This window comes from Pteropus medius, unplaced genomic scaffold, assembly GCF_902729225.1.
Source record: "Pteropus medius unplaced genomic scaffold, Ma_sr-lr_union100, whole genome shotgun sequence".
Lineage (NCBI taxonomy): Eukaryota > Metazoa > Chordata > Mammalia > Chiroptera > Pteropodidae > Pteropus > Pteropus medius.
This window is the reverse complement of record NW_024353909.1, coordinates 1,653,239-1,676,987: the sequence shown is the minus strand read 5'-3', so window position 1 is coordinate 1,676,987 and position 23,749 is coordinate 1,653,239. Positions and strand designations below refer to the sequence as shown.

General features: G+C 48.6%; 1 protein-coding gene and 1 non-coding gene across 5 annotated transcripts in view; one reads left to right on the top strand and one right to left on the bottom strand.

Annotated features, from left to right (window-relative positions):
• Positions 1-3,087: 3,087 nt before the first annotated feature.
• Positions 3,088-23,749, bottom strand: part of WWP2 (WW domain containing E3 ubiquitin protein ligase 2) — a 122,521-nt gene continuing 101,859 nt past the window's right edge. For 2 of the 4 annotated variants that reach the window (XM_039851858.1, XM_039851859.1), the window contains exons 11-24: positions 17,529-17,583; positions 13,948-14,029; positions 13,224-13,352; positions 12,713-12,788; positions 12,347-12,418; positions 12,039-12,127; positions 9,994-10,153; positions 8,500-8,633; positions 8,028-8,168; positions 7,243-7,363; positions 6,812-6,916; positions 5,798-5,894; positions 5,509-5,581; positions 4,727-4,969 (exon numbers count right to left, since the gene is read on the bottom strand). In XM_039851858.1, coding sequence (XP_039707792.1) covers positions 4,870-4,969; positions 5,509-5,581; positions 5,798-5,894; positions 6,812-6,916; positions 7,243-7,363; positions 8,028-8,168; positions 8,500-8,633; positions 9,994-10,153; positions 12,039-12,127; positions 12,347-12,418; positions 12,713-12,788; positions 13,224-13,352; positions 13,948-14,029; positions 17,529-17,583 — 1,434 coding nt within the window. In that variant the 3' untranslated portion in view covers positions 4,727-4,869. Of the gene's footprint in view, positions 4,970-5,508; positions 5,582-5,797; positions 5,895-6,811; positions 6,917-7,242; positions 7,364-8,027; positions 8,169-8,499; positions 8,634-9,993; positions 10,154-12,038; positions 12,128-12,346; positions 12,419-12,712; positions 12,789-13,223; positions 13,353-13,947; positions 14,030-17,528; positions 17,584-17,682; positions 17,969-23,749 lie in introns of those variants that run through there. The other 2 variants (XM_039851860.1, XM_039851857.1) reach the window with 2 other exon arrangements.
• Positions 22,100-22,218, top strand: LOC120594006 (5S ribosomal RNA). The gene has a single exon (XR_005650484.1). It is a non-coding gene; the product is annotated as a 5S ribosomal RNA (ribosomal RNA).

The following is a 23,749-nucleotide window of genomic DNA, read 5'->3' as shown; positions in this document are numbered from 1 at the left end:
AACGACCAAGCAGAAGTCTTAACCTAAGATGCTGCAGACGGAAATGCAGATGAGAAATAAGCACGATGCTGGAGAGACTCTTGGGGACAGCAGGAAGGCAGGAGGAGGGATGAAAACTGAGGCAGTGAAAAGTTCCTACACAAGGAATATCACAGATCCAGACCAGAAACAGTGAGACGGGTTGGCTTAGGCCTCCACCTTTCTCAAAGCCATAGCCAGGTGCTCAGCAATGACAGTTTGGTTTTGTGTGCTGGTTGGCCTGCTTCCATGAAACAGGAGGGAGCAGTGGGATGGTGCCCAACCCATCTATACTGGAGCATATTTACACCACTCACCCCATAGCAGCTGAACTCCCAGCCATCACTGGCAGACCCACAACTGCAATCTTGCTCAATGTTTTAAATTTTGTTCTTTTTCTGACCCTTGGAATTATTTCTCATTTTTGAACCAGCCTTTTGTTTTTCTCTTTTTATATTTTGTGTGAAGTTATTATGCGTTAGCAGCAGAGGAATTGATAAATCATGAATTCACTGTGCTATCTCAACAGAACCCTTATTGGTTTCTAATATTTTATACTAGAAAGAACCAGAGCTCCTAGTGGAGAAGTTGATTCTACAGAGCAAGAGAACTAAAACTAAGAATAGAATACCATGTAGACCATCAAAGATATCCAAAAGGGTGACAACAGAATCAAAGAGGCTAAAATTGTGATGAGCATCAAAAAGAAAACAAGGATTACTGCCACTGGGACCAACTGAGTTGAGTTGGGCCCTGAGTCCATTATGATGTTCAAAAGATACAAATAATAGAAAGTGCCAAAGAAGTCACATGCTCCAATCTGAGTTAGTTGATTGATGCTTGACTCATGCAGCATGCACTACAGGAAAGTGAGCTTGACTGTGGTACTTGAACCAACCTCAGAATCAGAGGGACTTGGATAAAAGAGTATTTTAAATTGAATTCATGGGGTAGACTATAGGGAAATGAGCTGAGGTAAAAACTTTGGGCACTGACTTTTCTTCCCCAAGATGAAGCTGGGGCCTTGTTTATGCTGAGCTTATAAATATTTCTCTAAATGAAAGCATATAGATCTTTAGGGCAAGTTTTTCTAGAAGGGTGAGGTAAGCCCCAATATAGAAGGGCAGTGGGATAGCAAGAACTGAGCTTTCCAGAACCAGTGAAGTCCTACCTTATATAAAGGCTTACTGGCACCTAGAGACACATTGGGGACCTTGGGGGACAAAGGGAGTCGTATCTGTTCTTCACTTCCACAATAATTTTATAGCTTTGGCTAATTCCATGAGGAACTTATTACAGCATGTAGGGGTAGGGGCCCTCCCTGCCTATCTAGTTTTACTTGAAACACTTCAGAATAAGAAAAAAAAATTGAGGATATAGTAAAAGCAAAGAGAGGTAATAGAACCCACCCCACCCCACCCCCCCACCCCCCCTGCCCTAGGAGAAAGAACTGTGCAAGAAAAAAACAGTTGTCTAACTTCATACGATTTACTTCTGGAGTAGACAGTATTTATATAATCATAGTAATGTTGCTTTTCAGCTTTTAGAATAAACTTTCAGAAAAAGCACAGAAGATTTCATTATGGTTACACAATAAAAAGTAAATGTTAAAAAAAATTTTTGATCGTGTATAAGGACAAGATGCCCAGAGTTAGATGGAAAAGGGAACAGAGAGCTGGGAGGACAAAGGGGTCACCAAGTAGGGTGACAAGGCATCCTGTCCATTGCTAAGGCTAGTAAAACAAGAACCTTTTTGAAAGGCTACTGGGTAGAATCTTGGGATTTTTAAAGTGTATCTAGAAGGATCCAAAAGAAACCAGCAATAGTTGCCTCTAGAAGGTGATCAGAGTGGCTGAGGAACAAAAGAGGAGAAGCCTTTCACTGTAGATCCTATCTTTAAATTTTAAACCTTTTAAAAATTTTTAAATAAAAATAAAGGTACATCATCAACCACCTAATTTCCAGGACGACTGCCATCTCCTGGAAGAGCGCATCAGTGCATAAGACCTGTCCAAGGCATTCACCAAAACTGTGCAGCCACAGGCAAACTGTTGGACACACTGCCATGTCTGTTATGATAAAGATAGGGTGTACTATAGAACCACCATAATACGGAATACCACACAGAGAAGAATCAATTGGAGATCTGTGGATGGACGTGGGAAGGTGTCCCTAACATCTTATTTAATGAGACAAGTTCCTCAACATGTATAGGATCTCATGTTTGTATATTTAAAAACCATATGTACATATGATTTGCATATGCACACAATATAGTCTGGAAGGACCACAGCACACTGCACAGTAGTTACTTCTAAGGATCAAAGTGAGAACAATTTCTACCTGAACATGTCTTATTTGAATTATGAGATGTCTGTATAACTTGTGGAATTTTGTCAATGATTTTCTCAGAGCATAGCACACTGCCCTGTCAAGTGAAAAAGGATTTGAAGCAGAGGAGTGAAGTAGTGAATTCAGCTGACGAACTCCCGGGAGGAGTCCCCTCTGAACAGCTCTGCCTCCCTTGAGAGGAAGCACATCAGGGCAAGGCTCGATCCATGACAAAGTCATTTCTGGGTCAAATGCACCGAGACCCATCAGCGTGGTAATCTGCCCCATCTGACCTCTTAAATCCTCAAAAAAGTAGGTAGCAAGATCTTGCATGACCAGAGTCAAGGTCAGAGTCCCTTTATCATTGTAGATCCCAAGAATCACCAAGAAATGTTTCTTGAATAAATGACTGCCCAGGACAGCGTCCCCAAGCTGGTTTCCAAAGCCTGTCCAACCTGCGGCAGCACCTGTTGGGTGTTCTGGCCCCACAGCAACTGGTCAAAGAAACCTAGGCCTGTGAGGGCGAAAGGCTGCAGTGAGGCAAATGACCAACGGCTGAAGCCGGTGATTCCAGGACCAGGACTCAGCTGCCAATCAGCAGTGTGGCTGTCTTGGTTAATAATGCACGCACGTCTCAAAACCAGCAAGGTCATGGAACTTCCGGCCCCGTTCAGGCCTGGAGGGTCTGTGCGGCCCAGAGGCCTCCTATGATTTTGGAGACAACACGCCAACACCACCCACAGCTGCTGATTGTTTATTGCACAAGAGACTGGCAATACCGAGGCAAGAGGTTGGGCGTTACAAAACAATCTGGTAACCAACCCAAAGCTACCAAAGGACATTCCTTACAGACACACCTCAGTTATATACATGTACATACACACATGCGCACATGAACATACTCTGAACACATGTGAGCCCGAGGCTTCCAAACCCCACATGGCAGCTTGCACCCCGACCCGACATGCCAAGACGCTTCAGGGAAGCACAGCAAACAACTCCGGGGAGAAAAAAGGCTGAGCTGCAATGAGCTGAGCCACCCAAATAGACACACCCAACACAGTAGCGGGCTGTCCCTCCACAGGCCGGGGGGAAGGACGAGGATCTGGGAACGTGAGACTGTCCTCAGAAGGCCCATGACTGGTCTAAGGGCCTGCCTGGGGTCCTAGGAAGCTGGAGTAGTCTGCAGCTGATGCTCGGTGATAGAACCCTGGAAACCTGGACCAGGGAGTTCACAACAATCACCATTCCAGCATCCCACAGGACTGTGTTCGTCCTGAAGGACTCAATACATGGCAGAAGCCCACAGCAGAGCCTAGGAGGGGCTCCGAAATCAAGTCAGACTCTGTGCAGCAGAGGCCCTTCTGCTGGCCTCCACGAGCATCTTTTCCTGTGTGCAGACAAAGCCTTGCTTCTAGGCAAAATAAACACACTCTGGGGTGGCCAGGACATACTTCATTCTTAACAAGGGACTAACAGGTCCGCCTAGAGGTCTAGAACCCAGATGACTACACCTAGCAAAGGGAGTTCTCCTCTATCAAAGGCGGCAAGGTTGGGCTGGCACCAGGGCACACCCCCTTCTCTGTCAAGGCTCGGGGATGAGGCCACTGTGAAGCCGAGCTGCCAGGTCAGGCCTGTCTGAGCTCGCAGAACTGCTGAGCAAGTTCCTAAGAGGAGTAGCTGTTTGAGAAATTCTTGGACTAATGATGCTGGGTCTCTCAAGGTCTCAGCAACACCTGATACACCAGCTCCTTGACAGAAAGGGACAGCAGCATACCAAGAACACAAAGGAACCCTACACACGAAATGCTTCAAGTTTATGTAAAGGGAAAAGAAATTCTGAGTTTGCTGTTTCCATCTCACTGACATCCAAGCAGCTGACAACCCTTTATTGGCTGGGAAGAATGAACTGGCCAGCCCTGAGTGGAGAGGGGCCTTGCAGCTCAGCCCCCATGGCTGGGGCTTGCTAGGGGAGGAAGCAAAACAGCCTTGATCCAGAGCTCTGAGTGTGGGAAAAGCTCTCTCAGACCTTCATTTTATACAAATCACTGGAAAACTTCTATTTAAAACAGAACCTCTTTTACTGGCAAAGACTCGGGGATTTCTTAGCCCAGACAGCTACCCAAAGTGGCTAGTCTCCTCACCTAACTCCCCTGGAAGGCTTGGGGCTTCTGCTGCAGCCCTTCCACACAGGCACCCTCCTTGCACACTCATGCACACCTTGGGTTGGTCTTAGGGGAGAAGGAGGGTGAGCTTTGCAGGTTTGCTCTCCAGACTGTGATGGGTAATGGGGCCACGGTAACTGGGGCCTTTATTCCAGACTGGCACCAGTGGGTATGAGGGAGGGTTGAGCAGGGCCTCTTGAGGTCAGACTCTGCTGCCACTGGCCGATGACAATGAGGTCCCATGCAGGGCCACCATTTGTGGGGAGGGCCTCCCAGGGGCTGCGGCCAGCGGCCTCTCAGGCAGGGAGGACTCATGACTACATGTGTGCTGGGGGAATGGGAGGGGACACGTCGGTTACTCCTGTCCAAAGCCCTCTGTCTCCTCGATGGCATACAGCAGCTTCTCTTTCAGTTGTTCGTAGCTCTTGTATGGTGGGAGATCCAAACGGTTGAAACTGTTGAGAGAGGGGAACAGTACAGTCTGCATGGGAAGGTCAGGGCTTTAATAGCCTGACCCCTGCCTGGCTGAGACAATCAAAAGTTCACACGGCTATGGCACAACCACAATGCCAACTAGCTGGCGAGATGCTGAAACAGGGTCCTCAAGGACCCTGCTTCGTCAGGCCTTAATGCTTCAGGTTCCTGGACCATAGAGGGGTTAGGAGATGGTTCAGGCAACTGAAGAAGTGGGGATTCGGGTAGGAGGGCACTCAGGGCAGCAGCTCTTTGCCCACTGGAATACTAATGTTTAATATTTAATACCTAGTGTGGCCATCAGGGTACATACTTGCTGTCACAATTCCCAATAGACCAGAGGCCCAGACAAAGGTAGCCTGGGTACGCCACAGCTCCTCGTCTCCAACCCAACACCCCAGAGCCACATGAAAGTTGCTGGAGTCAAGGTCCCAAAGCCACTCTGCCCACTGGGCTGCCCTTAGGTGCTCATCTGGTCCATCAGGTTCCAGCCACCTCCCACTAAAATCAGCAGGCTTACCAGGTATGGCTTCTGGGCAGCCAGGTTTCCTTGCCAACCTTGTCAATGCAAAACTTCTGTGGTCCATTGCTACCTGTTATCCAAAATAAAACACATGGTATGTAACAGAACCATTCCTTCCTAAGTCAAAATGCTCCAGCACCACCCTCAGATGGCTCAGCCCCAGAGGCGTAAGCCACAGCTCACTCCCTTCCCACTGACTTGCTTCTGGGAAGACACTAGGTCTTGCCTTCCCTCTGAACTGTCCTCACCCCCACCCCAAGGTGCCACAGGGCAAAGGAAAACACACCAATGAGTTCAGCAAAACCCCCGACAGGCAGGCGGCAGGTCCCAGTAACGAACTGTAGCAGCCGGATACTCTTCTCATTGTCCATCTCCTTCACCACCTGCAACTCCGAAAGTCAAGGTGGAGTCAGGTGATCCCTCTGGCCCAGCACTTCACCCTGACTTGTAACTCTCTGGTCAGCCATGGCCCCTCTTTGGGGCTGATAACAAAGCCCGGGATGGGTGGGTACAACAGCCACCAAGCTGGGAAACCCCGAAGCCGCACCAAGAGACGGTGTTTGCAGAACTTTCCCACCAGTCCATGGGACATCTGTCTGTCTCTGAGGCACCTCAGGCCAGGTATTCTCTCCCCAGCCAAGTTCTGCTTTTTAAAAATATACAGGTTTCTTTTTGGGGAGACAAACTGCTCTGGAAGCAGACAGTTGTAATGGTTGCACAATATTGTGAAAAACCACTATAAAAACCACTGGATCTTACACTTTAAAATGCTTAACATGTGAATTTTATAGTATGCAAATTCACTTCAACCAAAAAATTTACAGATATTCTCTTTTTCCATGTTTGCTATACTTCATAATGACAAGACCCACACATACAAAGGAACCAATTCATTACATCCAGGATGATGAGCTCATTCTGTTTCCCTGGAGCCAACCATGTGTTTTCCCATCCCACCGGGCTGGAAGGAAACCACACGACCTGCGGGAGCATTCCTTCCTCTCTGTGGGCTCCCCTGCCGCACACCGGCATTTAGAGCTGACCCCAGCTGACCACTGATGCTCCTGTCAAAGGCACTGGCCACAGCCCAGCTGCAATAGATCAGTTTGTCCCAAGGTTGGGTTTCTTATCTCCTTTTGCAAGCTGGGGTAGGTGAGGAGAGTGTCAAAGATGGGGGAGTGATAACACAAGAGCCCGTGAGATTGAAATCTAATCAGCTCTCGTTTCCATTGGTGGACTGTTATAACGTCCCTACCAAGACCCTTGCCCTGACCTGGCAGGGGCCGGCACCAGGACCCACCTGCCAAAACCACTGGATCTGCTTGCTGTTCTTGGTATAGTGCCGGTAGATGGTGTTCTTCTGCCAGTCGCTCATGTCTATTTCCTGCATGCCGCACAGCATCAGCTGCAGAGGAAAAGGGTGTCAGCTACCTAGCACCAGCCCCCACTCCACTAGGATGCAGAGCTTTGCCCAGTTGCTGGAAGATGGCACCACCCCAAACACTGTCAACCATTTCTGATGGCATTTTTAATAATATGAATAACACAAATCTTGAACATGGGTCTGGGGAGGGGTGGGCGTGAGGACCCAAATCCAAGTTATTTGCCTACTACCGAATCCTGGGAGTATGGGGTTTTACTGGGAGTTTCTGTAGGTCCGCAGTGAGGCTATCAAAGGAAAGGACTGCTCCAGAGGCAGGGGCTCAAGATCCTGACAACCTTAGCTCTCACCTCCAGCTCTTTCTCATCAAAGTAGCGCAACCACTCCAGGGGGACCACCTCGTTGAAGCCATCCAGGAAGGCCTTAGTCTGCTCTTCCACGCCCCGGGTGAAACGCCAGTCAGTCAGCAGCCTAAAACCAAAGACTAGCTGTCAGTGGAGCCCGAGACCACTGCCAGGTGCAGCTCAGGGCCTGCTATGAGGCCACTGTCACAAGGCAGCAAGGAATCAGCTGAGACTCAACTTCTAGCACAGTAAGGCCCAGGCTGCTGCCGGCCCCAGAGCAGAGCCTCTAACCCCACAGCAAGCTGGAGATATGTGAGTCTTTGAAATCTCTTCCTCCTCCTCCTCCCACCATCGCCAACTGAGCCTCAGACTTGTGGAGTTTAAAAGATTGAACCAAGAGACCTGAAGAATGCACACAATGTGCACACAAACACACGTAACATAGTGGATTCAAGCACAGGAGACACAGAAATCCTCTATTAGAAGAAAGAAGAGGAAGACCTCTAAGTTTCATGCCTCTTCAAAGAAATTCGGCCTGTGGTCTTGCAGTCTACCACGTGGGAAGAACAGGAGCAAACGGAGCTGTAACAGAGGCCCCTGGCTCTGGCAACCCTGAATCTGGTCAGCCCATGACCAACTATGGGCAGCCATCTAAGGCCCATGCAAAATGGGAGGTTCATGTCATCCCTGGTGGGGTCTGGCTGAAGAGGCACCCAGAGACAAGAGTGAGAAACCCTTCCTCTGCGGCCGGCTGTGTCTCTGTTCCCCTCTCCCCAGCACTGGAGACTCACATAATGTACTCTTCCTTGTTCTCCTCTGTCACACGGATGCTCTCACCGCCTTCCTTCAGCTCGTGGGTTGTCACCTTGCCCAAAATCTCCATGTCCTGGATGAAGTACAGCTCTAGGCCACACTCTTCTAGGTTGTTCTCTCTGGGGGGCACGAGAGCACAGAGGGAAGATATCTATCTTACAAGGGTCTTCCCTTCATCCTGCTCCATCACTCATTTTTAGTGCCCATGGGACAAGAAGACACACCAGTAGCCTAGAAAACAGAACAATAGCAAAGGCCCTATTCCTGACGCGAGGAGAGATTTCTGGAGCTGCCCTATGGGGACCTAGAAGCTCTGCATCTCCACAGGCACTTATACAGCCTAGGTAAGCGCACGGGGGCCACTATGGCTGAGAAAATGAAGGCCATTGGTACCTACTCCCCAAGCGGAGACCCCTCTCTGCCCAATGTGGGGCAAGGGAGGGGACTCACTTGATCCAGACGATGGAGTTGTAGAATTCGGGGTCGATGGATTCCAGGTCTTTCAGGGTTGGTCTCTTGTTGAGCATCCGCTTGTAGAAAGGGAGGGTGAAACCTGTGTCAATGAACTTTCCATGGTACAGAGCCTGCGGGGGGAAGAAACACAAGCAAAGGAGTTTGATCTTCCCAGGACACTGCCCAAGGCAGGCTCTATGATGCTCTGTATCACAGCCAGGTTACTGCTACCTGTCCTCTGTCCCAGAGAGCACCTTGGCATCTAGCTACCCCAGGGGCCCAAAGAAAGGGTCTGGAAAATAAGTAACACTGTTTGTCATGACTGGGACCTTGGGACAGACGTTCATCCCACCTGCAGACCACAGGGACCAAGCAGAGCTGGAAGGCTGAGTGCTTAGGAACCTACCTCCGGGCCCGCTGCCTGCCCAACACACCTGCCTCTTGAGTTCCTGCTCTAGCAGAGATTGCTCCACACTCACAGAGAAGACTTAGTCAGCACAGATCCAGGTGGCAGCCCTGACTCATGGACTCTCCAAACTGGGCAGCAGAGGCAGCCAAAAATAATGCAGGCGCCGTTGACGGCGAGAGCTGGCGGGCCAGTGGTGAGTAATAGTCTAGGGTTTTACTGGCCTGTCCTGTTGGTTGCTGGGCCAGGCGAGTCTCTAGACCTGGGAAGAATGCGCCCACTTCCTGAGCCCAACACCTTGGCCAAGAACTTCCAGACCAAGGGAAGGGACATATTTAGTCATGGGCTCCGGGGTCCTCCTGAGAGGGGAACAGGGCGGAACACTCAGGAAGTCAGGAAGAAGCAAAAGAAGTCAGCTGTGAAACATCTCAAATTACCAAATATAGCAACGGGACTGTGGCTCCCACAGACTCACCCTCCTCAGTCCCGGTTCTCCACTCTCATGAGACACTCAACAGGCTGCATATGACATGACTCCCTTCCTTATTCACACTGTGTTCCTATTTCTAGATAAATACAGATACTGCATTCGACTCCCCCTTTCCTACTTTGCCCTGCTCCTGGCAGATGCCTCCTGTATCTCACACCAGGCTACAAGGTTCTGTGCTAAGCTAGTAAAGATTCCAAATCCCCTTCCGGAAGGCTGAGTGTCTTAGCAGGTCACTCCTAAACACTAGTGACAGACAATGGCACACCCGCCCCCAGAGAAAGCAGCAGATGGTTAGGGTAGCACTAAGCCCCATCAGTCCAACACCCTCAATGGTACGTATTGAATGTTAAGTGAAGTCTGTGACCCAGGCACCCTAGGTTTCGCTTGACAAGTCCTACAAGAATCAACACGTGGAAACCCTCTCAACGTCCCTGGGTGGTCACTGAGAGTTCTGAACCATCTCTTGAACTTCTCTAGTTTTTTGAATTTCTAGTTAGGAGTTTTGTGAGGATGGGAGTTGGGCTGCTGTTGGAGTGTAGGGTCTGGCCTCCTGGGCTGCTGCCCTCCCTGGAGGTCTCATGACAATGAATCTTACCATGGCAATGAACCTGCCAATAAAGCGGAAGTAGGTGAGGTGGTCAGGGTTGATGGAGGAGGCAGGGTTGATCTGCAGGCAGTAATTGTTCTTCCCGGCGTATTCGAATAAACAGTACATGGGGTTGAGCACCTCGTGGGACAGGAGGAAAAACCACTCTCTGTGAGAGAAGAGAGAGAAAACAGGACTAATGGGTCCTTCCCTGCACTCCCATGCTGGAGGTGCGACTCCCCTCTGCTGTCCTACTTCAGCGTGGTCTAGTGACATGTACACGCGAGTCAGGCCCCACTAGGATCAGCACCTAGACTAACCTGTATTGACAGCTGGTCAGTGAACAGGGTGGGGTCAGACATAGGGTGAACCAGGACAACAGCTGCACTTGAGGATGATGCTCAGGAAAACCCGTGTGCGTGAGTATGTGCATGTCGGCTCCCAGGGTACATTCTAGGACTCTACATTCGGTATCCAGAACGCCTAATGGCAAGGGGGCTCCTTGCACCCTGGGGCCACCATGCAGTTGTGCAGGCTATGCAATGCATAAGGGCACTATGGAAAAATATCGTAGATTTGCACGTTATAACTTTCCTGCAAATAGTCAAGCAGTTTTTTTCTGATAAAACCAGAATATTGTGACCATTTTCCAACATGGAAGTGTCCTGAAAAGGCCAGTTTTCTCTAAAGCTCGCAAAGGTGCTGTATGAATAGTAGTTGCACCGCTCCCACCCTGAGGTAAGCAGCACAATATGAATACATGGCAATATGTTCTCGGCTCCTGATGCGTGAGCTCTGATCTCTGCTGTCTATGGATTATAAACCTCACTTCCACCAGGTATGTCACTTCCCTTGCACTTTGCCCTCCCCTTACCCCAGACCCCATCGCCAGACCCTTTCTCATACTTCCATGCATTCATCTGAACCAACACCCATGCCTTAGTATCTCTTTGCACCCTAAGTATAACCCACAAGCCAGAATTCAGAGTCCTTCTGGGCTTGAGCTAAACCAGCAGGGGGCCATCCCAGCAGGGCCAGTCCTTGGCTGCTGGGCAGTTTGTGGCCAGGCAGACGAGGAGTTCTTCGATGCAGAGGGTGCCCCGGTATCCTGTCCGTGGTTCTACCCTGTGGTAGAACAGCATGACGTAACCTACCATAGGGTAAAACCACTGGCAGGACACAGAGAGACAGACACACACAGGGCGGGAGCGACACCAGAAGCCCACCAAGCAGAGCCTGGAGAGGAGGTCACCATGGGAAAAAGAGCAATCGATCCACTAGGGCCAACACAGAGGGCAATGCCACCAATGAACGGAGGACCAGAAGCAAGTTAACCCAACACCAAGCAAGAAGACGTCCCCAATCCATGAGAGGTGAGCAAACTGAAGGGTCACCATAGGCTAACACACTCCTTTTCTCTGCCAGGGCCCGTCAGCCCATTGTCCAAGGCAATGTTTGGCCCGAGAGTGTTAACTTTTATAGGAGGACTGCGGTGAGGGCAAGACAATGCTTTAGTTTCTTTTTACGGTTATAACAGCCATTTTAATTTTACTGACCCTGTGTACATGACACACAGATGAGTACCGATCAAGGCCCTTTGGATTATGACACAGCTTACACATGTCACATATATACTGAGACACCTAACTTAACCTGCCCCAGCTGCCTTAACAGTAGGAGAAACCCAGGACTGATTTTAATGAACAACCACATGGCACCGATATTTAGCTGCTGCTCACGGCTGCAGCCGGACTGGTTGTTAAAGTACAGAAATAATGACATATTGGTTGGTAAAAGAACCATTGTCCCAAGCCCCTCCCCCAGGAGCCCACAGCCTCCCCATAACCCAGTAACTAATGGGTTAGTGCCTAGCTCAGCAAGGGACCCCAGGACTCGGCTCTTAGCACCATTCAGAATGGCCATACCCGCACCCACTCCTGAAGATGAGAGCACTGGCAATCAATCTGAGCAAGGAGGAGGCAGCTTTCTGGCCATTGGCCCAGCAGCCTAGGGAAGTGGGGTACAGTGCAGCCTACCAAGGGTGCCAAGCTCACCTGGCAATGCCTCCATAGTCCAGGCCCTCCTCGCCGCGCATGATGATGTACAGTCGGCGGCGCAGGTCATAGGGTTTCATGTTCATGATCTGGAGAAAGAGAGCATCATGGCTAGCATGCCGCTCTCCAAGCTGGGGGTAGGGAACCAGGGGACTCCAAGGCCTGCTTTTCTGCAGAAGCCACTTACCAAGGCCCATGCCTCAGAAACTCTACCATGTGTGTTTAACGAGCTATGTGATAGAAGCGAGGTGGGTGAGAGGGAACCTTCGGCCTGCCTCCGGTCTTAGATACCATGATTATTCTCTAACCTGCTGGAAAGAATCCTCAAAAAGTGTCTGCCTGGAAACGCTGATCTTCACGTGGCTGGGAAGGGCATTTGACTGAAAAAAAAAAAAGAACCCTTGAATCAGGCCTCAAGGGGTCACTACTCAGTCTGGCCTCCTGTCTGTATGAACAGGCTTTCCCATCTCCCTGGGCCAGTAGGGGAGAGCCTGGTCTCTAGAAATGGAAGCTGGCTTCCTTTTCTAGAGACAACGTCAGACAACTGCTCAGGGTTAGACAAGTGACCTGCCCCCAACTGACCAGATTCTGATGCCTGCTGCTGGGCTGGGAAGTCGTGCTGAAAAAACTCCATAACCCCAAGCTCTAGGCGAGAGCCCAGTACCAGAACTCACATGGCAGAGGAAACGGAACTGCTGATATTTCCACCGAAAACTTCGGTCGTAGGCACCAGGGGAACCTTGCTTTGTCCTGGGAAAAGTAAAGATGTTCTGGAACCTGTGTAACTTCTCAAAAATTAACAACATATCTTGTTGGCCCTTAGGAGAGTTGGTGCTATGTTAAAGATAAGTAAGGTGAGGCATAAAAAAAAGGAAGCACGTACCATTAAGATCTTCTGTAGATTTGAGGAGTAAAAAGAAAAACTAGAAATAAAGCCAGACTCTTGCCTTTAAAGAGAGAGATTAAGAGAGAGAGAGAAAGAAGGAGGGAGGGAGGGAGAGGGAGAGAGACAGAGAAAGAGAGACTGACCACTGGTGTTATTCTGAATAAACAGGGTGGCCCTTCCATCCTCATCCCTGCTACTGTGATATGGAAACTGGCCACTAGAGGGCAGTAATAGCAGCTGAACACAATGAACCAGGCCTGTGCTAACAAATAATGCTGCCGCCTTTGGAAAGTTCTTACCCTGACTCAAACCCCGGGCGAGGATCCTTAAAGGTGGTGGTGCGAGTGTTGTGGTCCACGAAGTAGCGCACCCCCTCGCTGGTGTACTTCATCTCCCACCCTGGGGGTAGAGCGGGCTCCTGGATCATCCTGCAAACACGGAAAGAGAGAGTTTAAGGGCTGGCCTCACCTTCTGGGCCTCAATGCTTAAGGGGCTACAACCACCAAAGTGCTTTTTCCTGTTTTCACCCAGGTTCTGCAAAGCCTTTGAGCATGGGCCTTGAGGAAATGCACCTGGCATCACCCAAGTCATGAAGACAGTTCTGCAGCAGAGAGGTCATTTACTGTCCCAAGGCCAAAGAACTAGCCCTGGGTGGATGGCCGTGGCCTGAGTGGCCATCAGCAATCCTAAGGTGCCAACTGCTCCAGTCCCCAACTAGCTTCTAGGGATTGGGGGTAGTCTAGGGTATTTGGGGTGTCCCTCAATCCTTCTGAAATCGTATCAGCAGCCTGCCCAATCAGCACAGGGATCCATCAGGCCACTGTCCATCCACCAGGAAGGTCAACTTAAAGAGCTGCTTTTAAGCTCTCATTAGGCCGACACTGTATCATGAGGATCTCCAAGCTCTTGTGTGTGGCTGAAGGTTCCAGAACATTGACCATAGAGGATAAATGCAGTCCAAGGTCACATAGCCAATGCTGGAGCTATGCAGGGCCCAGCCCCACTCCCATCCCGTGTCCTTACCCCTGGGTACGAGGGTCCTCCCACTGGGTAGTGCGTGTGTTATGGTTCACGTAATACACTCGTCCATTGTCTTGTCTCTTCTCTGCCAGGGAGAAGAAAGAAAAGAGGACAATCAGATTCAGACATCCTGAGCCATGCCCTTTCCCCTCTGGCTCCTCCTTCTCAAGTACTGGGTCTGAGTTTCTGACCCTGTTCCTGACTTGTTAGAGAAGTTTAACCAGCACAAGCCTGGCTCACACACGCATCTGTCACTAACAAAAAGGACAAAGAGAATCTTCCCCTATGGGGGCGTGGAGGAGGGGCAGACACATTTCCAACTCAAGATCAAGCACCGTCTTTGGTCAGCTGGTTCGGCGGAGGGAGAGGGGCAGTGTGGCATCGCGGAGCGGGAGCAGCTCAGCTGAAACCAAAAGCCTAATTGCATCCAGCTGTGTGCAAAGTGGAGGCACGGCTGCCTCCCAACCCTGGTCTCACTCCCACCAAGTCTGTGACAGCTGGTCTCTCATCCTGCAACTGCTCTGTCCACAGGATGCAGACGACCCAGGTGCCTGTAGGAGGGCCACATTTTCCTCACATCTCTCTGATCAGTGCTCAGAGCCTATATACCCTCTACTTTATCTTTTTTTCTCCAGCTTAAAGGTAAAGTTTTGTTCTAAAATTCACATCCCATAAAACCTCTACATTGCGTATGTGCAAATAAATACCAGGGGCCATGGCACTTGACACCCATCTTGTTCGTACACCTAAGCGTGTGCTTCCAGACAGGGCAGTGTTTGGGAGCTCATACATTCTTATTTCCTCTGGACAATCTTTACTTTCATACCCTTTACCGGCTCAGGTCCTCTAGGGAGGGAGTCTGGGCTTCAGGGGCAGACCCAACTCTAGCTGGAGATTCTGGACCTTGATAAAGGTTAAAAGGGTCACCCTATCAGCTCTGGGTGGCAGGCAGGCAAAATTAAGGACAAAGCTCTGAACCCCAGGCAGGTCCCCTTTCCCAGGAAGCTTCTAAGCCTTCAAATCTGTTACTGTCCTGAAAACAAATGATGCTAAGGGCCCTCCGTCATTTCCGATAGGGTGAAATTAAAGGGAAAAAAAATCAGTTCAAGAAGCTACAGGAAAACTAAAAGCTGAAAAAAAAAAAGAACTGGCGGGGGCCCAGCCCTCTCCCCTCAAGTATCAGGCTCCAATGTTCCTAGTACCGACCGAGAGTGCTGGTCTCTGTCTGCCTTACCTGGTACCCATTACACAACAGGCAATTTAAAAACAAAAAAAAAAGGACAGAAAGAAAAGAGGGAGCCTGGAATTGCTACAGAGCTGCCACCACCTCAGAACTGCTGTGAGACGGTCCCACAGAAGACAGGCTTCCCAAGAGGGATCTGAGGGGAAGGAGGGGCCGCTCCCAGCCAGAAGCTTCTGCTTTGAACTAGATCCTCCACGTCTGCTCTGCCAAGGGCCAAAGCCAAAGCTAACCACCAGGCTGGGGGATCTGTCCAGCCAGTTCGAGGCCTGCACCCTTGTCTCTGGCACTGCTCCCTGTGTGTGGGGCCTCTTATGGTCCTGGAACTGCTCTGCTGCATACGATTTCATAGTTTGGGTGCTGGGAGAGTCCCTAAGGGCATCTACCTCGACCCCATTCAGGAAGAAATCAACTCGGAAGCATTTGGTCACATGCCAGGGTCAGGACAGCAAAGGAGATAAGGATCTAAACCTCAGACGTCCTGACTCCTAGGCTGGTGCTCAAAGAGGACCATGGGTTTTTCCTGAAGGAAAAGAAAGGGACACAGGACTGAGCAGGACACCACAGTAGACTTGACAGCAGGCTCATGCTGAAGGCAATTCTTGTTTGGTTTTGCTGATCTTTCTGTTCAATGTTAACTCTCTCTGGAGGGGAGAGAGAGCCTGCCACAGCCCTGGGGAAGCCAACACAAAGGCCAAAGGATTTGATTAGGAAGGTTCCCTGGCCATCAGCCAGATGTTCTTTTTTCTCAGTTTCATACCATTATACGCTTGTGTGTTTTCCTGATCATTTGTAAACAGCACTGACTTTGACCACGGCTCCTATTCTCATCTCAAATATTTCACACTTGGCTTCTGGGGGCTATTTACAAGTCCTTATAGCTGCTCTTGGTGACTATCATTCAGCAGAACCGGTTCAGAAATAAATCACTTGACTTCACAGAGCCAGGAGCAACTTTGAGTCCCCAGCTCTAGGTCAGTGTCTACTGGTTGCCAAACAACATTACAGATTCTTGTTTAATCTGATGAGTTTTCCCCTGCCGAACCAGAGATCTCATGTTTGACTCTCTCACACTTGACTAGCTGCCAGTCTCTGAGATAGCGATGACTTTTCCTTGGCTCAGGGAGTCAGGTGGATCGTCTATGTGCATAAGGGATTCCCTGGCAGAAAACCAGGAACTGTGTGGAGGCCTAACGGATATATCCCACCAGGAGGACTAGGAGGTCCTGCCTGGTAATTCACTAAGTGATACCCTGCAGGTCCAATGGAGTTGATGCAGCCTCGTAAATTACTACCAGAGAATAGCTGTGTCTGCACCAAGAGGATCCAGCTCTAAAACTGCACTTTTCCAAGTAGACGCTCCTCCTATCATTGTCAGCTTCTCCACTTTCTCTGGGGAACACTCCCCCCCCCCACCCCCGCAACTTAATACCACCCATGAACACCACTACACCAGCATTTACTGTCTTCTGCTGGCCTAACCAATAAATTAAACCTGATACATGCCAATTCCCACCCTCTTTAGCTCCCAAAGGTGCTTGCCTATTAAAGAAAACCTTGAATGAGCTCAGAAATCCACCAAGTACACTGAATCTCACCATCTCTAATGAACCCTTTTGAATGGTCACTCATCCCCAGAATAGCCACAAAGCCCATAATTTCTCTCAATAAATTAAACCAATAAATTAAACCTGATGTCCATCCCTCAAATTCGTTATTGCAAATCACACCAAGGACTTAGAATAGGTAAGCGGTAGCGGCCAAGGACAAGGAGAACCAAGTGTGGTGTCATTAATGAGCAATAATGCACTTTCACAGATTCGCCACCCAGCGCCCAACTCGCTTCCCTCTGGCCTCTTCCACAGCTGTGTCACAAATAAAAAGGTGGCTTTCATTAGTCAAAATTAGGCTGAAGTCCTCCAACATCTCAGCTGTAAAGAAAGGTTTGGTAAGGTGGCTCCTTCGGATCGCTAGGCCACAGACCTGAAACAAATGCACTTGGGAATCAGCCGGTGTCAAACATCTTAGTGATAGGATGGGTTGATTGTTGGGTAGACACCTTGAAAGTCAGGATCAGAACCCAACAGTCCCACAGTCACTCGGGGACTTCTTTCATAGTGTCACCCTCCTTCAGCTACAATGGGTGAATGCTACAGGGCGCAGGGGAACCCCATTACTTTCCCAGCTTCCCAGCCTGCAATTGCTCTGGCTGGGCACCCCCAGAGAGTGAGCTAGAGAGACGCAAAATGGAAAACCGAGGGGTGAAAGCGAGGGAGATGCACAGAGAGAAGACAGAGGGTGGCGGGTATCCGCTGAGGGCACAGAAGTAGGACTCAGTACTTACCCCAGCCAGGAGGGAGGGGGCCCAGCGGGTCATGGTCAGTTGAAGCACTCGAAGACTAAACACAAGAAACAGCAAAACACAGAGGTTTTTAAAAAGCTGCTGGTTAAAAATAAATTGATAGATAAAAATAAAAATGCCAACAACTCATTTCCACCTTTGGGCTCTTTGCAGAGGAGACAGTGGGGCCTTAGGTGGCATTTGCTCCTCTCAAAAGTCTTTTTCAAAAAAGAAAAACTGAAAAAGAACCATGCACACTGAGGACTCAGATGGGTTTTAGAGAAACTGTTGCCAAGGGGAGGAAGAGGTGTGCAGACGAAGGCGGGCTGGGGCCGTGGAGGAGGCAGGACGGCCGCAGGCATGGCAGGAGGGCCCAGAGCCGGACGGCCAGCAAGGCGCTGCCGGGGGAGCTCAGCCCAGTGCCTCTGCTCAGCTCCTGCTCCCGACGGCCAAGGCGACTGAAATCACAACCACCTCCAACTTTCTCCAAGAACCACACACGGGAGGGGAAAAAATATCACAGGCCTTTCCAATGAAATCATTCCCACAAGCCCTGCCCACGCCCAGAGCTTCCTGGCTGGGGGCTGGGCCCTCATCCCTCCACCTCCCTCCTGGGTGCTGGGAGAGGGAGCAGAAGTGGTGTGCACAGCCCAGACTGAGGGCACATTCAGGTCCCAGGCCCCTCACCTCCCCCAGGAATGTTTTCCTTCCCTTCACAAAGCACCTTTATTCTCCTCCAGCCTAAACCTGAAGTTACTCAGTGTTCTGCGTGTGCCTGTCTGGGGAGGTTGGGCTGGAGGGGAGGTGGGGCTGGGGAGGCAGAGAGAAGGGGAGACAGGAGAAAAGGGGAGCTGATTCCAGGACAGGTCACTGTTTACATTAAGCCCCCCCGCCCCAACCCCCAGCCTAATTCTGCTGCAAGGTCCCACGGGCAGGGTTGCAGTGGACTGAGAGCTCTCGTATCCTGCGGGGAAGGGGGTGCTATCAAAAACTTTTCATAGTTAAATAAAACAAGTATTGTTCTGTGCTTTATTTCTCTCTCTCTCTCTCTCTCCCTCTCTCTCTCCCTCTCTCTCTCTCTCTCTCTCTCAAGCATTTTTATTTCACTTACTAAAATTTAATCGTTACATTAGGGGATCAAATTCTCAATGCATACTTCGGGCTGCCTGGCTGGCCCCTCTGGAGCCACACACAGGCACAAGGATGAATGGAGCTCAGTCAGGGCTTGAGAAAACATTGGTGCAACTCAACTGCCAATGAACCCCCTCTCGCAGCCCACCCTCCACCCCCGGCTGAAAGGACAGAGAAACTTTCTTTCCAAGGTGGCAGCACAAACAACTCTTCCAAAGCAAGTTCCAACAAAGACGTTTAAGTCTTGAAACCATAGGTTCGTTCCTTGATGGGACAGAGCCCCCTTTCAGGAAAGGGCCTCCTACCCAGCAGAATGAAACTGCAGAAAGGTGCAGGAAGCTGGGCCGTCCTCATTTAGGGCACATTCCCATCAGCGTAACGTGGAGGACGTGCTCTTAATCTCCACCACAACTCAGGTTTGTCTGATGGTTACTGGAAAAGATCTCCCAGATTCACGGAGGTCGTTTGGGTGGAGGTGGGGTGCAGCATCTCATAAAATCCAGGTACCTCCAACTTTGTAGTTAATACATAAGAATGGTACGTATAAAAGCATTCAGCAACATAAGTAAAGGAACTAACGTATAAAACACACATGCATTTCAAATAAAGAAGCGAAATACGATGCAATGAGATAAGTACTGAGCTGTAGCAATGTCCTTGCCAAAGGGAAGAACTATAGAAAAGGTCATTTAAAGAATTTAAAGGAAGTGTTTGGTGCAAAACTGTGTGCTGCTTCAGGTCTTTTTTTGAAATAAGTGGATAAACCAAAAAGGATTCAGGGCTCTGATGGGAAATTAGCTCCCTACTGGTACCAACTGGGCTTTAGTCGACTTATGGTCATCTTTTGTTTAACTCTACAAATCAACCAACCAAACAGTCTTTACTGACAGCCTCTGTGATCTGCACTGAACTAGAAACAAAAAACATATTTATCAGGTGGCAAATATTCCCTTTCCTAATATCACAGCATCGAGAAAAAAGGCACATGACTTAAGAATAGCCAATCAGATGCTCCCATCCCGAACTTGTAGGGACCGCCATGAAAGCACAGGGGCTGCTGGAGAGTCCTCACTGCTGCAGAGAGTCCAAAATCCATTGGAGCATCAGTGTTTAATGGCAGTAGGACAGGGCGATGACCTATGCAAACTATTCCTTTGTGTTGCCTACCCCAGGTTTCTGCCAGAGCTTGGTACTTCGGAATTGTGTTAATTCTATGAACTACCCAATTTCCATTTGATAAATTCCTTTTCTGCTTAAGTTTAATCAAGTGGGTTTCTACTATTCATCAAAATGAACTCTGACTAGTATACAAAGCACAGGGAGAAAAATTTAAAAATTTATCAGCCCTTTTCTTAATCCTTGCCTTTTTTAATGTCATAAACTTCATACAATGTCAGCTCTCTTGTTAAAGTGTTTTTTTTATTTCTTTGGCATCTTCCTATTCTCATTTTATCAGATCCACTTCCCCAGCCCCCCACCCCCAAACCCAGAAGAAGGGGAGAGAAGAGGAAACAGAGACGGGAGAGAAACCAGAGATTTATAAACAGTACATGAAATGGGGTCAATGGAAGCTGACGCTCATAACGACTTTACCTCTTACACTTAAAGCAAAGCACTTGACTATTTTGGATATTTGTTTCCCAATGTACATAGTATGACTTTAAAAATAAGAAAAAGAAGTTGACAGAAGCGAAGGAGAAAGAAAAAGTAAAAGCCACACATCATGGCCAAAAAAAACAAAACCCCAAACCCCACATCTCTAATGAGCCAATGAACTGCCCCTTCTCTTCTACCACAGTCCCCAAAATGAGAGATCCCAAGTGTTACCTGGGGTACAGCTAGAAAAGTCCAGAAAAAGGGGTGTGGGGGTGGTTATCGTCAGAAAAGAGGTCCTAGGATGTGCAGGTGATTCTAAGAGACAAGAGAGTTTCCTTTATTACTAGGAACAGAAAGAAATGGTGTTGAATAATTTTCCTGGTAACTGTCCCTGGATTGGGAGATCTGGGGTGCAGGCCACGAGCCAGACGGCTCACGTGAGTTCAAGTCCCTCAGGGACTAAACACTAAGTTCTAGTAATATTTTAAGATACAAACTCAGAAATAAAGAATGTCTAGCAAATACAGCCGAGGGCAGGAAAGGCTCTGGGAAGGGCATAAAGGTTATAATGTGGATGGCAGGCTCCTTTTTTTAAAAAGATATACCCAGTGGGTGCAGAACGAAATGCAGGTGCTTGAGAATTCAATCCAAGGGACCCTCTACAGAGTAAGAACCAAGTTGTCTGTTTCTGGATAATGCAATTTGACATCCTCACATTATAAGGAGTCATGGAATGATTTCTGCTTCAGTCCTGCTGACACTAGATGCCTCCTCCAGTTATTAGGAGAGGACCAAAGTGGGAGTACAGGAAAAGGTGTCACAGAAATAGTAGTAGGCTGTGAGATGGGTCTTGTCGCGATACACAATGTGTACAACCAGGCCTGGCATCCTCGGTGAACTGCACTGGGAACATGAAGCAGAGGGCAAGGTGAAATCGCACAGGCCAGCACAGTATGTGCATGATGATCACAAGCAACATATGCACTGGAGGCATTGGGAAAAGGGAGATATCAGAAATAAGAGAACAGTGACAGAGACCGAACAAACTGTGTTGAGGTGGACAGCAAGAAAGAATTGTGGGAGACTAAGATCTGGAGTCCCTTGATTTCCATTTTGAACTATATTTCATGTTCTCTGCAAGGCAGCGAAGAACAGGTATCAGTTTCAGCCCCAAAAGAGGAGGGGAAGGGGGAGGAGGAGGAGGCAAAACCACTGGTATAGTATCAGGTCTTAAGTTTACCGAGTCGAACCTTGGGCCAAGGCCAAATCCTGAAATAACTCTATGAAAGCAACTCTTCTTAGTTGGAACAGGACATGGCACCATACAAACAAGAGGGGCAAACCAAACCCGGGGGGAGGGAAATCAATAGACATTGAAAGCTGACCCAAAAAAGATTCCTACCACGTTTTTCAATATGAGTCCTGTTTCAGGGAGAAAAGGGAATTGTCACTTCCATGCTGAACCCTCCTGAATTCCCAACCAAGCTGAGAAAACCATTTTAGAGTACTCAGAGAGAAAATTTTTTTTAGTGCTTAATTTTTACTTTTAGGGGACTCTCCTAGTCAAAGTTTTGCTTCTGCAGGTCCAGGATGACGCTGCTAAAATGAGAGAGGCAGACACAAGGAATGAATGTGCCAAAACACCAACCAGACATGAACTCCAGAATCTTCCCTTTCCCATATCAAACACCTCCATCAACCTATAGAACCTACTTGGTGCATGGTAAAGAAGAAAAAAGGATTCCTTTAATAGAGTCTTTTTGAATTTGAGAAGTTGAGTAAGCAGGGAGACAAAACCATGTGAGACTACTAAAATGTGTCCTTGTCTTTAAATGAAAGGACAAAGAGTCTACGGCCATGCTACCCTGAACAAGCCCAATCCCATCTGATCTTGGAAGCTAAGCAGGGTCAGGCCTGGTTAATACTTGGATGGGAGACCACCTAGGAAGACCAGGTGCTGTAGGCATAAAAAATAAAAAAATAAGGGACTGTAAGCTGACAAAGTCCTTGCAATCTGTGAGGTCAACCAAGGGTTGCCTTGCCAAATAAATAAATATAAATAGATAGACAGACAGACAGACAGACAGATAGATAGATAGATAGATAGATAGATAAAATATCAAAGGACAAAGATGCCCAGACCTTCCCAGTTTTGCAAGCCACGACCACCAAGAAAATGGCAGGTAAGGTCTTTGGGGACCAGCTCAAGAGGAACAATTTCTGAAATGCAGAGAATGACCAGATCCAGTCCAGTTTTGAATGACCAGGTCTCATCCAGCACCCCAGAACAGGGTGTCAAGCATGTGTGAAAGGAGTGGGAGACCTGGCATAAGAATGTAAGCAGTGCTGTACCTGGTAGACCACCAGGGCATAGGTTGTAGACAGGCATTATGGTTACTTGTGGAGGCAACTTAATGTGACAAACACCGTGATTTCTGCTCATCCATGCTAAAGAAATTGGGGTCCTCATCAGTTTCCTCACTATATGTTGAACAATCAGACCCCAAAGACAGAAGAGAGAACAAACCAGCCCAGGGAGTTGCCACCATGCCTTGTGGTTGATGATGTAGCTCCTGCCTTGGGTGAACAGAGAAAGAGCTGCAAACAAAGGCAAAGCTGATGATGAACTCAATTAAATAGAATTAAAGATTTTCTGAGCTATCTCACTAGGGTAGTATCTGATTTATAAACAAGTGTGGAGTTAAAGTTCACTTCAAATAGAAACAATGTGGGTTAAACACAGTGATTAAATGTTGTGGACCACTCAAAAAGTTTCCAACCTCCAATCCACCACACCCTGTGCAAGTTCTCCACAGACCCCAAACTTCATGTTCAAGGTGCTCTGAGAAAATGAACTCAGAGTTCCAACCTGGGAATCCCTTCTCTCCCTTCCAAAGAGGCTGTGTGGCCAAGCTCCCCGCATGCTACCAGGTCGATGGTGGAGACTCCAATGGGATGAAGACTCAGGAAGGTGGGGCTGAGAGGAGCCCTAAAGGAATACAGCATGGGAGACCACTAGAACTACAGTACTCTGAATTCTGAAGTAGAAAATTTAAATGTTATTCTATAGGTAATGACCACAGAAGTTTTTGAGCCAGTAATAAAAAATGACAGTGATAAATGTAGAAACTCCCTCTTCCTTAGCCCTCCACAGTGATTTTTTAAAAAGTGATGAAATGACAATGATATTTGAAGACTGTTCAGGTGGGAACAGGTGGTACAGATGGGAGGAGAGAGAATGCCAGCAGAGAGAACAATTCAGAAGCTGCCCTAATCACTCTGGTAGGAGAGGCAGAAGAAAATCAGGAAGCAGAGAGAAGGAGATTGATCTAGACCAGAGGGTCAATAAACATTTTCTGGAAAGGGCCGGAGAGGAAATATTTCAGGCTTTGTGGGCTATATGGTCCCTATTGTCACTACTCAGCTCTGCTGCTATAGCGTGAAAGCAGCCACAGTTAACACCTAAACTACAGGCGTGCTCGTGTACCAATAAAACT